Source organism: Pantherophis guttatus, chromosome 3 (genome assembly GCF_059756535.1).
Source record: "Pantherophis guttatus breed Tessera chromosome 3, ASM5975653v1, whole genome shotgun sequence".
NCBI lineage: Eukaryota > Metazoa > Chordata > Lepidosauria > Squamata > Colubridae > Pantherophis > Pantherophis guttatus.
The window spans coordinates 132,864,328-132,880,534 of NC_142065.1; the positions used below are offsets into that span (position 1 = coordinate 132,864,328).

At 36.0% G+C, this 16,207-nt stretch overlaps 1 protein-coding gene across 8 annotated transcripts in view; it reads right to left on the reverse strand.

The window, feature by feature from the left end:
• CDH18 (cadherin 18) overlaps window positions 1-16,207 on the reverse strand; it is a 656,995-nt gene that overhangs the window by 182,134 nt on the left and 458,654 nt on the right. For all 8 annotated transcript variants that reach the window (XM_087890242.1, XM_087890248.1, XM_087890243.1 and 5 more), the window contains one exon: window positions 2,805-3,281. In XM_087890242.1, the coding sequence (XP_087746368.1) occupies window positions 2,805-3,032 (228 nt within the window). In that variant the 5' untranslated portion in view covers window positions 3,033-3,281. The remainder of the gene's footprint in view (window positions 1-2,804; window positions 3,282-16,207) is intronic.

The window sequence follows — 16,207 nt, forward strand, 5'->3', positions numbered from 1 at the left end:
ATGTATAAATTGTAGAGGGATAATATGCTTTCAAATGAAAGCCAGCGGTTTTGACATAGCAACAACTCAGGACTTGGTCACTGGGCCTCTTATTTAGTCCAATAAGAGCTAAGTTTTTCCTCTTTGGGAAAAAGCAGCTGAGTTTAGAGCAAAGAAAAATCATAGTGTGACTTTCCCCCCCTCTCTTTCTCTGGAATTTGTTATATCCAGGCCTTTAAGGGCACATCTGGGCAAGTTCTTGAAAAACAATAGCAAAGTCAAGTCACAGGACAGATGCATGATCTGATAACAAACTCAGCTCATAGAACTGTTCTAGATTTAAGGATTGGTTAAATCCTAGACAGATATTTGTGTTGGTTTATATCTGTTATTTTTATTTCACAGTGTTCTGAAACTTTAAATCCTTTTTAAGCCCCCCCTATTATTACCAAATAGATTTTGAACCAATTATTCAGCACTTAGAAATACTGATTAGAAATACTTATTTTCAAAATAACAAAATCTGACAGTATAAAATTACGCATTAAATCATGACACAGTTATGGGCTATCCCAAATGTGAGGAAGTAGTAAGCACTCATAAAACATTGCATTTTCTTTTCATTATCACATTGTGTTCCTAAAAGCCTATTTTTCATTATTCCTGTCCCACTAAAACACAGAGAATATATAATTCTATATTTTCTGTTTCTTCCACACCTTTTTCTTGGAAAATATATTCAAAATGATTGTGTCAACACATGCTTATGAACAAATCCTTAAACTTAACAATGTTTTGAAAAGAAATATGAGATGCTTGTTTGCATATTTACAATATAATCAACTACAGAAAGACATTTTTTTTTGTTTGTGTTTATGAGAATATGTAAAATAATTCTGCTTGTTGCAAAGATTCTAAGCTTGAAAGTGGATGTAACAAATATGCATATGCAACAAATCTATAACATATTAACAGTGACAAAGAATAGACCAGGGAGATAACATAGGTATTTCCTATGTCTTTTAGGCTACTGAACCTGTTAAATAAAAATAAATAAATAAATTCCAAAAACCTTGACCAAAAGCTTTGAAAGATAAAGCTTTAGTGGTTGGCTGCATTTGAGTGATTTTTTCCCCCTCACACAATCCCAGAAATTCTTGCAAAAGCCTAGGGTTCCTTAAAACACGATTTAAAAACAGGATAGGGATGAGATAAGGAACTGACTACAATGGTGAAATAGAGCAAACAAAAATTAAAGACAACTTCTCATAGATCTTTTGTTTCATGACATATTTCCTGTAAAATAGAAAAAAACCCTTTAATTTGCAATAGACAGTCAATAGTTTCATATATGCAAACTGCATTTCCTTTCTTTCATATATCTAGCACAACAGTTTCCTGAAAATAACAGGAACACACAGAAATACACACAGAAACATGCAGAGCCAAACACAGCATTCTTATTCCTTAAACATATATGTTAGATATCATATATCTAAACATATGTTATAAAACATATATCTTTTAAATATATTTCACACTATATATTAGAGCAGGCCATGTTTCATAATAATTACATCATGCACATTCATAGAATGGTACTAAAATATTATCTTTCACATCATTACCTTACAGAGATTTCCTGACTACTTCTTAATCATGAAAGTCTGGCATTATTCCCAATTCAAAATAAATACAAAACAAAGTTGGTAACATGTAAAAAAGGTTGTGTAACTCAGCCAATATTTTAACAGACACTAAGAGTCTCTTTGGACTGTGGCAATACAGAAATATGTTAAAAATACATATATACGTACCTACGTACATACATACAGACACACACACATACACACAAAACCCAGGTAACAGCCATATATAAAGATAGTTCTAAAAAATCCAGTGGTTCTCTGATCATTAATTCTATTCTGGATTATAATATTCTCCTACTATAGGTTTAAGCCCAGAGTGAAATTCAAATTCATGCAATTCACATTGCTCCTGTATCCACAACAAACACAAATTCTCTAATATTGTATTGCTAGAATTTATCCTCATATTAGCAATAACTGGCTGTTTATAAGGCAACATTCCACAATTAAGTGAGATGTTCTTTCTAGAAATAGTTTCTGTGGAATGTCAAAGTACTTTAGTGAATTTACCAAATATAGCAATAGTAATAGCACTTAGATGGGATGTGGTGGCTCAGTGGCTAAAATGCAGAGCTTGTCGATCGAATGGTCATCAGTTCAGCAGTTCGAATCCCTAGTGCCGCGTAACGGGATGAGCTCCCGTTACTTGTCTCAGCTTCTGCCAACCTAGCAGCTCAAAAGCACGTAAAAAGTGCAAGTAGAAAAATAGGGACCACCTTTGGTGGGAAGGAAACAGTGTTCCGTGCACCTTTGGCATTTAATCATGCTGGCCACATGACCATGGAGATGTCTTTGGACAACGCTGGCTCTTCGGCTTTGAAACAGAGATGAGCACTGCCCCCTAGAGTCGGGAACGACTAGCACATATGTGCAAGGGGAACCTTTACTTTTTAATAGCACTTAGACTTATATACCACTTCCCAGTGCTTTACAGCCCTCTCTAAGTGGTTTACAGAGTCAGCCCCATCAATCTGGGTCCTCATTTTACCAACCTTGGAAGGATGGAAAGCTGAGTCAACCTTGAGCCAGTGAGACTCAAACTGCTGAACTGCTGGCAGCTGGCAGTCAGCAGAATTGCATTCTAACCACTGCACCACCTTGTATAACATTTGGCCTTGAAGAGGTTTGGTTAATTGTGACACAGAAGGCATTTGTAGAACACTAGAGAGATACTACCTTTCCAACATATTGTGGATCCGGTCCCATGTGCTCTTCTAAAACAAAGAACTGGTTCCATACCCATCCACGTTTGGGGCGATGGTGGACTTCTGTTTCCCCCTCTATATGTTTGGTTTGATTTCTAGTCACCTTAATGGAGCCATGATGTGCAGTTCCATAACACCTCTGCACAAAACAGAGACAAACTAGGACTGGACAGATGCAAGATGTGCTCGTAATTCTCATTGTAGGATCACTTTCCAATTCAAAGTGCTTCTTTCTCCGTTTTCCACTTTCTCTTCCCCACTATAATCCGTTAATAGTCTCCCATGGATGAAGGAAATAACTGATTTAAAAAAACAGTCCATAAAGTTTTTTTTAGTTTGTCCATGGTTCAATTGCCCATTGGTCTGTTCACATCATGAAAAGCCAAGTGAAGAAACTGTTGACATTGGTGATCTTCACAACCGATTGTTGAAGCCACACATTTTATACCTAGTGGGGAAAAAAAAAAACATTACATACTACCAAGAACCAAAGTCTCAGTTTTCTACTTTGAATAATGAGCATTTATCTGACAGTATTAGATGGTTATGCCAAGGAAGTATCCCACAGAAACCTTTTGAAAGAACGAATTTGTGAATGGGGTGGAGATGTATGTGTGTGTGTGTGTGTGTGTACATACATACATACCAAATTTATATTTGCTGATAAAGAAATAAAGGAAACTAGTATAGATCTATTTCAAGCTATTTAGTTCTCATCAGCTATCTATACCCTTACTTGGATTCAAACTTGAACAGCCTGCATATTAGACAATTGTTTTAACCTCTGATTTGGTATAAAATGGTTTGAATGCAACTGCTTGAGGGCTCCTGGATTGGAGCTGAAAGGCGAAAGGGAAGCAGTATGCGCCCTCCCATATTGAGGTAGACCAGGTGCTTTGATAGAAAAACACTATATATATGCATTTAGAATTAGTATTGTGTGTCAAGATGAATAGAATCAAGAGAATAAAACTACAACGTGTATGAAGCCCCCATATACAAATTTATTTTATTTATGAAGGTTTACCAGTCATTAAAAGCTCAAGTAACAAAATTTTGATACATCATGTTTGTTTATTTAATTTATTTTGGGAAGTTAGCTTTTATACTCAAGCCTCTATAAATAGTTTTTGTCATCCCAGCTCAAGACAAATTATGAGAAGCAAGAAAACTGTAGAAACAATGCTATATGCATTTCTTTTGGAAATACAGAACTTTCCACATTACTGGGCAACACATAAAGACAACTGTTAAACAGTACCTGGATGATAACTCCTAGGGCATGGCACAGCATTTTTTGAGCCAACTGAATCTAATTTGCACTTCCCAAATTAGTGTGAACTGGAATTCATTTACCCCCTTCTCTAATATACACTTTTTCTAACGTTTTTAGAGCAGTCAAGAAGCTTGAATATTTTTTAAAAAAACATATATATATATGAAATAAATGCAAATCTTATGCCTTTTTAAAGTCTGCAAAAGTAAGTGGATATTTGATATGATGGGCTGAAGACATAACACTCTAAAACAGACTAATTTTTAGACTTACCAGGGCACTCCTAATCATTCCAGAATGCAGGTAACCCCAAAATCTAACAAAACAACTACTACAACTCACACACAAAAACTTTTCATACCCATGAGTACCATTATCTTATGGTAATGTGGCAGAGGAAAAAAATGAATATATATTCAGTAGCCAGTAGAGGAAATTTTAAGACATACATTTTAAGGGCATATCTGGGCAAATTCTTGAAAAACAATAACAAAGTCAAGTCACAGGAAAGATGTAGGATCTGATAACAAATCCAGCTCCACGTTGGGATGTGAATTTTCTTCTATCTTTCTACACATACATTTAAAAATGATAATTCCCATGGAACAAGTGTCTGTACTCTGTCCAAATACACTTCTGTCAGGAGTTGTCAGGGCAGAGAGCAAACACCAGCCCAGACTTTTTCTACTAATTAAGAAGGGAGCTACCCCCCTGGAGATACATATATTTTCCAATACAAATGAAGCAATAACAGCAAGATGGCACCATAGCTTTTCTCAAAAGAAAAAATAATGTGAATAGTTTATATCACTTCATATACAATGCTTCTAGCCTCTACTTTCATTTCTCCTTCCAAAGAATTAATCCTGTTAGATACAGATCAGTGTTTTACATGTGCATTGTTCTTTGCTACCTGAAACGTCTAGAAATATACTTGTATAAGGAATATTGTTAACTATATTATTATTCTTTTGCATATCTTGTTTTTTCACAAAACAAAACAGCATATAGACTTTGATCATGTCAGCTTTTGAAATCTGTATATTTTTCTTAGTCAAAGAGAAGGAATAAAGCTTTTGTTGCATGTACCTATTGTTCCTTTTCTTTTTCTTTCTTTTCTTTTCTGTACATGGCAGTCTAAATATTACTGAATGTGTTTCAAAGTGCAACAATCTTTTTCAAAAATGCTTTATCAGAGTTCCATTCTCTTTTTTTAAAAAAGCAAAATTAGTTGCACAAGATTCATTATTAGACTTCCTATATTTTTCCTATATATTTTCAATAATTCCTGTTATTCTTAGCAGTACTCTTCCTTTTCAATAATCTAGTATATTTTTGAAATATCATTTTACCGTCTTTCAAAAACAAATTAGATTTTTTTTTTTTTGCTTTATTATCTCTTTATCACAATCCAGAATCACTTCTGCTTTACCATTCTGAAGTCTTCTTAAATAAATTGCCTCTGGAGGACCTCTCTCTCTTTTTCTTTTACTTTTGTTACTCTGATTCCTTTTATCCTCGTTGTTCATTCCATAACTCATTAGGTTCCTCAGAACTAATTCTTTAATTATGATAATTAGCAAGGTCCAAAGAAATAAATATTGATTGGGATGAAAAAGAGTCCAGGACAGACAACTCATTCTTCTGAGGAAGACAATAATATTAAGAGTCAAACTTTAGCATTCTATTAATTGGAATGAAAGTCAATTTTGTAGTAATTTTGGCATTCCTGAGAAAAGTTCTTTATTGAATATCACGAACTTGCACAACATAGTACTTTGGATTAAAGAAGTATGTGCTTTATTTCTGCTGTTCCTTGTTTATAAGGCAATTGGTTTCAATTGCAATCATTGGAGGTATAGATGAATTGTTGATTACTAAGCTTCTATATGAGCATACAGAATATATCCTTGACAAAATGTAACTAAGCTTGAAACTAAATATGATATTTAATTCAATAATAAGCCGTTAAAAGCAGCTCTGGCTTTTGTTCCTCATGCAAGAGAGAAAAGCATGCATTTCCACTGTGCTACTTTGGACTTTGTCATCACCTGGGGATCTCCATGAAATAAATTTCAGAACTCAGAAGGGAGTCATAGAAAGCTGAAATTAAAATAAATAATTAAACAAGGCCTGGGTGCTAGTTGTGGGAATGGAAGGATGAAATTTTCTAGCATAGCTGAAAGTTATTAGAATATACCAATTCCTGCTTATTGAAACAGAAAAGTGTTAATGAATTCCCAGGAACCCAACTCTGGCACTGTGCTGCATAGTTAATGAAGTCTCACTACTAGGATGGCACACAGGCCCAGCTGAACAGCACATAAGCTGATTCACTGTGAGAACTGCAGACTCAAGTTCAACTGCCTTGATTCATATATTACCAAAATGCTGGCCACGCACTTGTCTGAATTTATGAATGTTCACAATAGATACAGTAGTATGCATGCAGGGTCTGCCCCATGTAATTATAAACAGCTAGCCAGTTTGTAAATTTGTAGTAGTTCAGAGAACCAGTAATAACATTGGCTGGCCACACCCCCGAACCAGTCCCCTGTCCGGTCGCCGCTCGCTTACCCCGCCCCACCTCATCAGAGGCTTTTTTTTAAAAAAAGCATTTTTTTCTGCAACCTCTTAAGGTTGTAGAAAAAATGCTTTTAAAAGTTAAAAAAAAAAAGTTGGCCATGCCCACCCAGTCACATTACCCCCACCAAGCCACACCCACAAAATAAGCCATGCCCACAGAACTGGTAGTTAAAAAAAAAATAGAACCAATCCCTGGATAGAATATAAAGGAGGAAATCAGCTAGCAGATAAGTAAATTTTCAAATTATGTTCAAACCAAACTTCAAAAATATACAGAAAAGGCAAAATGTATGTTTTCAAAAGAAAAGGCAAATGTTCTGATTTTTTTTTTTTTGCCTGCTTGATTCAAAATGCAAATCAGAAAGGAATCTTCTAGCATCCTCCCCTTACCCAGAGAAAGAGCAGCAGAATTAAGAATTCCAATACAGAGATTTTTTTTCTCCTTTCCTCCCCCTACTCATTCTCTTACATTTAAGTGTAAGGGAAAGGTGGATAATTTAATAGCATAGGAGAGCCAGTCTGATATAGTGGTTAATTTACCAGGCTAGAAACCAGAAGACCATAACTTTTAATTCCATTTTAGCCACAAAAGAAGCTGGGTGACCTTGGGTCAATCCCTCAGTCTCAACCCTAGGGAGAAGATGTTGGCAAACTACACCCCAAAAATGTTACCAAACTGCAGGGACATATCTCTGTAGTTGCCAGGAGCCACATCTAGTCTGAAGATAGAAAGGAAATAGGTATGTCATATGTCATCACACCCTGTCAAGCAAACATAATTTTAGATGATTCTTTAGAGATCACTCAGTTCCCACCTATTTTCCTCAGCAGTGCTACAAGGAGACCGCAATGTCTGCATTTGTATGAAAGGGAAATTATCCTGAACTTAAGATGAATCTGTACTGACCCTGCAGAGTAAGTAAACAGACTTTCTTTGCCTCATTAGCAATGCTCAATGAATCTAAAATTACTCTCCCATTATATAAATGAACCGAGGAAGAAAAAATCCTGTAGTTTTCACGTAAATATATTATGTGCTTTTGTGAATAGCAGATTTTTGCTCATAGTGATTTTATATTTCAGCTGAGTCAAGGAATAGCTGAAGTTGTGTTGTACCCAAGCAAGATAGAATCAGAAAACATTTTGATTTATTTGAATAATCTAGATTAACTGTCTGACCAAATCTAATAATCTAGATTTGGTCAGACAGCTAACCAAATTATGTCTTTAATCACCTTGTAGCCATATTGGAGGTAGGTACAGGAATCTGAAGATTTTCCATTTAACTATACACAAGGATTCAATGCAAAAATAATCCAAATCCCATCAAAGCTGCAAAACATGAGGATGAAGCAAAATATGTAAGAATGTGGTAATGTGAGTGAAATATGCTACATCAAAACTCTATAGGAGTTGATTCTGACCCTCAAAATCTAGACTTACCTACTGAGTTTTATCAGAAAGATGTACCAGGATTATTGGCAGAGAATTCAAAGTAAAAAAAATTTTAGGATGGAAAGAATGAAAACCATGACTGTCTTCATTAAACCAAAAAAAATGTCCTAAATATCCTAAAACTTCCTTTCCATTTGTATAGCACGTTGGGGGGGAAAAATTTTTCTTTCTTTACCATTGATTTTTGTATTGTTTTTTTTCTTTCTGTTATTCTTTAACAATAAAAATACAATAAAAAATTTAAAAAATAAAAAATAAACCAAAAAAATGTTAATCTAGACTATGGTTGATCCAAAACAGATGGAAGACATACTCCTTCTGGTCATTTCTTGCTTGGTCTGCTACAATTCAATTTGTTAAAAGCCAGTTCTAGTACAGTAAATTAACGTAATGTTTAGCAAGCATAAGAGAAAGAAGTTACCTGAGATTTACTGTTGCTAATGCACCATATTTTTTCCATTATTTCCCAAACTCAGCGTAAGCAAAGATAACTTTCAGTGAAATAAAATAACTTCCAATATTGCCCAACATTTTGGGAAAGCTATTTCTTGGAAGTTTGTTCACAAAAGGGCGGGGGGAACACATTATATTATTTGTATTTATTTTTATCCCACCTTTATTATTTTCTTATCCAGTAGATCTTTCTCTCACTTCTTTAAAAAATAATTTTATGTAAGTAATAAATTTGTAATAGAAGTAAAAAAACAACAACATCATAAAGGTGAAAACTTAAAAAATCCTCCTGAACATTTAAATAAGAAAGCATGGCAAAACCAGTACATAAAAGGGATTGCCTTTAAAATAGCCATCACATGTTAAAATTAACTGATCAGTAAGTCAACTGCACAGAAAGAAAAGAAAAAAAGATAAAAGGAGTATAGACTGGAGGGGATTGGCAATTATCCTCTTTTTTCCTCTTCCAAGCAGCTTTAGTCAAAGGAAAACGTTGCCAATATTAAGAGGCTTTTTCTTTCTTCCTCCATTTCAGAAATGAGCTACATGAGGTTCTCTCTTCAATTTCTTTCTTCTTCTGCCTCCATTTTTCATTAGACAGATCTAAAACATGTCTGCTATCTGTTTCTTTCTCTCAGATAGCCACAGGATTTTGGCAAAGTATTGTTTTTGCTTGAGGGCTATCTCTCACCTTTTCCTTTTATTCACTCTCTCTAATTCTCACCTCAACTTGTGAGCACTGAGTATAGTTCTCTGTGAGACCCATCTGATTTTCTTCTTCTTTTTATGCTAGTATATTGGCAAAAAGAAGCACTAGGTGAGAAAAGCTTTCACACAACAGGGTTTTTCTTGGCTTTCTGCAGTTTATGGTCACATTTGAGATGCTGAGAACCTTTTATGGGTTCTGTTACAAACTGACTGACAAGTTCTATCCCAAAGTACTCATTTGCCAGACAATAACCAGGTGAGCTTTCTCCATCTCCACTAATATCAAAGAATGCTGTCTAACATAAGAACATTTCCAAACAAAGCAGCGGGCTGCAGCCACTATTATTATTATTATTATTATTATTATTATTATTATTATTATTGTTGTTGTTGTTGTTGTTGTTGTTGTTGTTGTTGTTGTTGTTGTCGTCGTCGTCGTCATCGTCTCTTTTATTCATTAAACATGAAACTCAGTCAACTGAACATTAAGAAATGTGTCACAATTGACTGGTGCTAATGGTTGATGCGGATTGCTGCCAGCGTCCTAGGTATCAACCAAGTACCTTCTTAACATGTACGATGTTCCAAGTAGCATAGTTTTTTGCAGTTCCGCTGGTATTATTGCAGGAAGCTGCAATTTCTTGATGTATCTTATAAAATTCTTGGACATTGGTACCAAGTGCCCCAATGACAATGGGTATCACTGTTACATGTTTCATCCATAGCCCTGTAGTTTCGATGGCCAGGTCGCAATATTTTGTGATTTTTTCCAGTTCTTTTTCTTCGACTCTGGCGTCGCCTGATACAGCAATATCAATAAACTGTGCACTTCAGCCCTCGACAACCCTGATATCTGGTGTGTTGTGTTCCAAATGGTGATCCGTCTGTATTTGAAAGTCCCACAAGATCTTCACCTTCTCATGTTCTATAACTTTTTCCACTTTATGTTCCCATGACTTTTTGGATACAGGTAAGTCGTATTTTTTACATAATGACCAGTGGATTAATTTAGTAACTCGGTCATGTCTAGCTTTGTAATCAGTTTGTGTGATTTTGCTGCATTCACATATTAAATGTGAACCAGTTTCAACTTTGTTGTTGAAAAGTCAGCAGTTTGGATTGTCAGTGGATTTTTGTATCTTTGCTTTCATGGCATTAGTTTGTAGTGCTTGTTCTTGAGCAGCGAGTATTAAACCTTCCGTTTCTTTCTTGATGGTTCCCATCTTAAGCCATGGCCATGTAAAGTTATCATCACATTTTCTTTCAATGTTTTTCAAGTGTTGTCCATGCAAAGCTTTGGTTTTCCCTCTATTTAATCTGTCATCCAGCTGTTTTTCCTTATATTCTGCCTTTGTTTATGTTATTTTTATAATGTTCTCCGTTTTCACAACCTGCAGCAATTTTTCTGTACTTTGGTTCACACAATCGTTCAAACTCTGTTTTTCTTCTTCTACAGTCTGATGGATTTGCAATAGTCTTCTGCCCCCTATTTTTCTTGGCAGATACAACCTGTCAATGTCACTTCATGGATGTAAAGTGTGGTACATATTCAAAAGTTTCCATGTTTTCCAGTCCAGGTTTTCCAGTTAAGCAAAGTCCAGTTGATGATTCCAGCTGAGTAGCATATCACTGGAACTGCCCATGTATTAATGGCTTTAATTATGTTTCCAGCATTCAGCTTCGATTTTAATATTTTGCGGACCCTCCTGTATTCCCTTTGCGTTGACTCTTTGACTTTTCCATTCAAGATGTTATCTGCTTCCAATATGCCTAGGTATTTGTAACCATCATCCTTTGCTAATGCTTTTACTATGTTTCCATTTCCCAGTTCTATTCCTTCTATTTTTTTCCATTTTTCCTAGCTGCATGGATAATACAGCACATTTTTCAAGTCCAAAGTTCATTTTGATGTCGCCTCTAAACAGTTGAACTGTGTTGAGTATTGATTTAAGTTCAGTGGGGCTCTCACTCACTCACATATTAAGTGTGAAACAGTTTCAACTTTGTCGTTGTAAAGTTGTTGTTGTTGTTGTTATTATTATTATTATTATTATTATTATTATTATTATTATATTACTATTATTATTATTATTATTTTATTATTATTATTATTATTATTATTATTATTATTATTATTATTATTATTATTATTATTTAATCTTTAGTGAGATTCACAGCCTTTGAGGCTGGTTAATAGCTCAGCAGCTCGGGTCCTAACCAAGGACCTAGGAACTGTTAAGGTATCATCGGAGGATGTAAGCTGTTCCAAGTAAGGAGGTTTTTTGTAGAGTCAAAATGTTCAAGTTTATTATTAGTTAATCTTTAGTGAGATTTACAGCCTTTGAGGCTGGTTAATAGCTCAGCAGCTCGAGTCCTAACCAAGGACCTAGGAACTGTTAAGGTATCGTCGGAGGATGTAAGCTGTTCCGAGTAAGGTGGTTTTTTGTAGAGTCAAAATGTTCAAGTCCGGCAAATTTAGAATTTCTAAATAGCGGGGTAGCCCTTTGGGTATTGCTCCAAGGGCTCCAATTACAATCGGGACAACACACGATTTCTTTTTCCACAGTCGCTCAACTTCAATTTGCAAGTCACAGTACTTTGTGATTTTTTCTTGCTGCTTATCTTCAATCCGTGCATCACCAGGTATTGCAATGTCAATGAACCATACTTTTTTCTTTTCAACTATTGTTATGTCAGGTGTGTTGTGGACCAAGTGCCTGTCAGTCTGAATCCTAAAGTCCCACAAGATCTTGAGTTTTTCATTTTCTAAAACTTTCTCAACCTGATGTTCCCAATGGTTTTTGCTGAACTCAAATCCAAACTTCTGGCACAATTTCCAGTGAATGATCTTAGCAACACGGTCATGGCGTTGTAGGTAGTCAGTTTGTGAAATTTTGCTGCACCCACTGATCAGGTGGTCGACTGTCTCATCTTTCTCGTTGCAGAGGCGGCTTTTGCTGTTGGTGGTAACATGTTGAATTTTTGCCTTCGTGCAGTTTGTGGCTAGGGCTTGTTCTTGAGCTGCCAAAATAAAGCTTTCTGTTTCTTTTTTCAGTACTCCTGATCTTAACCAGTTCCAAGTTAGGTCAGCTTTGCCTTCAATACTTTTCAAGTATTGGCCATGCAGAGCTTTGCTTTTCCAATTTTCAGCTTGCTGCTCAATTACTTCTTTCTTATATTGTGCTTTTGTTTTAATTGTCTTTAAAAGGCCTCCTTTATTTACTTCCTTAATCATTGGTTCTTCACTTTTCTGGATGTAATCATTCAAGCTGCATTTTTCTTCTTCCACAGTCTGCTTTACTTGTAGGAGTCCTCGACCACCCTCTGCTCTTGGTAAATATAATGGGTCAACATCACTTTTAGGGTGCAAGGCATGATTCATTGTCATAAGCTTCCTTGTTTTTCTGTCCAAATTGTCTAACTCCATCTGGGTCCAGTCAATTATTCCTGCAGAGTATCTAATCACAGGTATAGCCCAGGTATTTATGGCTTTTATGATGTTTCCTCCACTCAATTTGGACATTAATATCTTACGAATTCGCCGAATGTACTTGGCTGAAGTTAATTCCTTGACTTTATTATGCATTAAGTCAGAGGCTTCTAAAATCCCCAAGTACTTGTAGCCTTCATCTGATTTTACTGCTTTTATCATTTCTTCATTCTCTAATTCTATTCCATCCTCTTCTATGATCTTGCCTGCTTTGGTTGCTATTGTTGCACATTTGTCAGTTCCAAACTGCATACCAATGTCTTGGCTGAATTGTTTTGTGTTTTCAATTAATAAATTCAGTTCAGCTTTTGTTTTACCAAACAGCTTCAAATCATCCATGTACATCAAGTGCGAGATTTTCAGTCCTTTCTTTGCAAGTTCGTATCCACAGTTCATCATCTTCAAAATGATTGTCAGTGGTAGCATTGAGAATATAAAAAGTATTATTATTTATTATTTATAAATATATTATTATTATTATTATTATTATTATTATTATTATTATTATTATTATTATTATTATTATTATTGACAATATCTTCAGCATTAACCAATAACCCCAAAGTGTTCTTTGAAATAATACTTGAGGAGTAGTACTTTGATTTGTAGAATGCTACTTAAGATTTAATAAATAAATAAATAAATCATGAGAAAAAATAATTTGATGGAGCAGGGAGACCTTCATACCATAGTGAGACACAGAGGAGGGTCAAAATAGAGAAACTTTAAAAAGTGGCAAACAAAGGATAAAAGAAGGCAATTTACACATGATAAATAATATCACAATGCCGAGTTTTTTCCACATACTCTGCATGTATTTGGGTTTTGCATGACCTTTAAAATGTTATTCTCATAGCTGAAATATAAGCATATTTTACTGCAGTCTATGAGTGTACATGTGTGTATATGAGAAAGCAGGGAATGATTGGCAAAGCAGCCTTAAATTACTCAAGAACTCATTAATAAAGGCTTAAGCAATAAAGCCCTTTATCTAACTTTAGCTGTCCTTTTAAAGCTGATTTCTAAAAAATCTTTTGCGTAAGTGTTGATGGGAAAGCCAGCTTTAATAGCTTAGCTGCTGGCACAATGCCCAACAACTGAAGTCTGCAATTCATTCGTGGTTTATATTGCTCAGCCAGCTGAAGTCAAAAGCAACCAACCAGTGTTCTTCACCTTCAACCAAGCTCTCACAAATTAACCTTTCCAGGATGTTTGAAAACAATAGTTTACTATCCTCTTCTCCCCATTATTTTTGATGTCTCTCTATCAAGGCATGATATGTAAGTGCTGAAATATCCCAACAGCAGAAAACACAGAGATGTACATACCTTTCCTGAAATACCAAAGTGGTTTTCTCTGAAGAGTAAATAAGGGAGGTATAGAGCAGAATACGATTTAATTTTACGATTTAATAGAAATAGGAGCTCAAGAAAGGCAATATTGGCTGGGCAAATGCTTGAACCTTTGACTTAATGGAATCAAGGAGAAACTTCCTAACAGTTTGGACAATTAATCAGTGGAACAGGTTGCCTTCAGAAGTTGTAGATGCTTCATCACTGGAGGTTTTTAGTAAAAGACTGGGCAGCCATTTAATGGTATAGCATCTCCTGCTTGAGCAGGGAGTTGGATTAGAAGACCTCCAAGGTTTCTTCCAGCTCTATTCTGATTGACAGATTGAATGCATATATGTATGTTAGTGTAAGAATTTTCCTCTTAATGCAAATAGCAGATATGGAGTAAGGGTTAATAAAGGGTGGGGAGGAAATGTTTATTTCTCCTATCTGGGATGCAGTGCAGATTGGACCCAGTGCCTGCTTCTAAATCTGTGGAAGAATTTTCATCAGAGAGGAAAAAAATCCTCCTCCTTCTTCTGAATCAGATGTCCTGAGAAAACAATTGATTTTCAGAAAACTTGGTCCTCCAAATGTGTTCCTCTGAGCCTAGGCTTCCAGGTAATTGTCATAATTGGCTAAGAGGATGAGTCTAAAGCCCTAGACCAGTGATGGCTAATCTTTTTTGTCACCACGTGCCAGCCTGCATGCTGGAAATGGCACGCAAAACCATCACGACTGGACCACACGGCCTCGCTGGCCTTCGCGTGTGCAGGAGCACTGAAACCCAGAAGAGCAGCATACCATCATTTATGCGCGAGCCTGCACCTGAACTTCCAGGTTTATGTCCTGCACATGCACGACAGCCAGCTGTTCATCGGGTGCACATCCATGCCAGAAACCAGAAGTTCGGGTGCCAGCTCACGCATGCGCAGGACATAATCCTGGAAGTTTGGGTGTAGGCTCGTGCTTGCGCGATTGAATGCTGCTCTTCCAGCTTTCAGCAATTCCACGTGCACGAAGGCCAGCTGATCAGTGCATGTGTGTGCACAGGAACACAGAAGAGGAGCCAGTGAGGCTGCGCATCCCTCACGGAATGGTTCTGCGTGCTGCTTCTGGCACGCGTTCCATAGGTTCGCCAACATGGCCCTAGACAATTCAAGCACACGAAAATTCATACCCAAAGCAGAAGTATCTGACAGACTAACAGATCTTATGAGGAAATAAAAGAATTCTGGATTGTAGAAACCACTACGTGATCTTAAGAAAGTTAGATTTCAAAACTCTGTTTCAGAAAAGAACCTATAACTGAACCAATTAAAAGATAAATAAATATAATTACACAGGAAGAAGAGCATGGCACAAAAGCAATGTGTTAAAATGCAGTGCACTTCCAGATGAAACAAATGACTATAACAACATTCACTATCCTTCTACCACAGACTCCAAATCTGTTAAAGAAAAAATACTACAGCAGAGACTCAGAAGTGATCTGTGAGTTATTTGAAAGAATCGAATATTGGGGAAAGTGCCAAGGGTTTTACTACGTGCATAAATACCAATTATTACATAGCTCTGGAAAGTCTGGTTCACTGGAGATATATTTCACGGTACTTGTCTTTTTACAACAGCATGGGATTTGGTTCACTTTAATAGAAAATGTCTGTCCTTAGCCGCAATGAAGGGGTACATGAATGATGTCTGAAGTGACATTCATAAGGCTTCCTCCAAATTCCCCTACCTCCTATTTCTAGATTAGCAATACAGGAGATAATAGACTGTGTGGAAAAAGCTGCCATATGTACCCTGGTAGGAAAGGGAATCGCAACACAAAATTTCTGTTAATACTCCAAAAACCACACTGAAGAGCATCAAAGATAGTAGCAGCATCTGAGCAAAGACTGTATATTCACCTTGAAATAAATTCCTAATTGTAACAAACATTCTTTATCCGTTGAACAAGTTAGATGGAATTGTATCTGGTTGCAGCTTTAGAAACAAGAGAAACTAATACTTTGAAACCAAGTTGTTTAGAAACTAATTCTAAAAAACCCCAAGGAACAAGAGAAACTAAT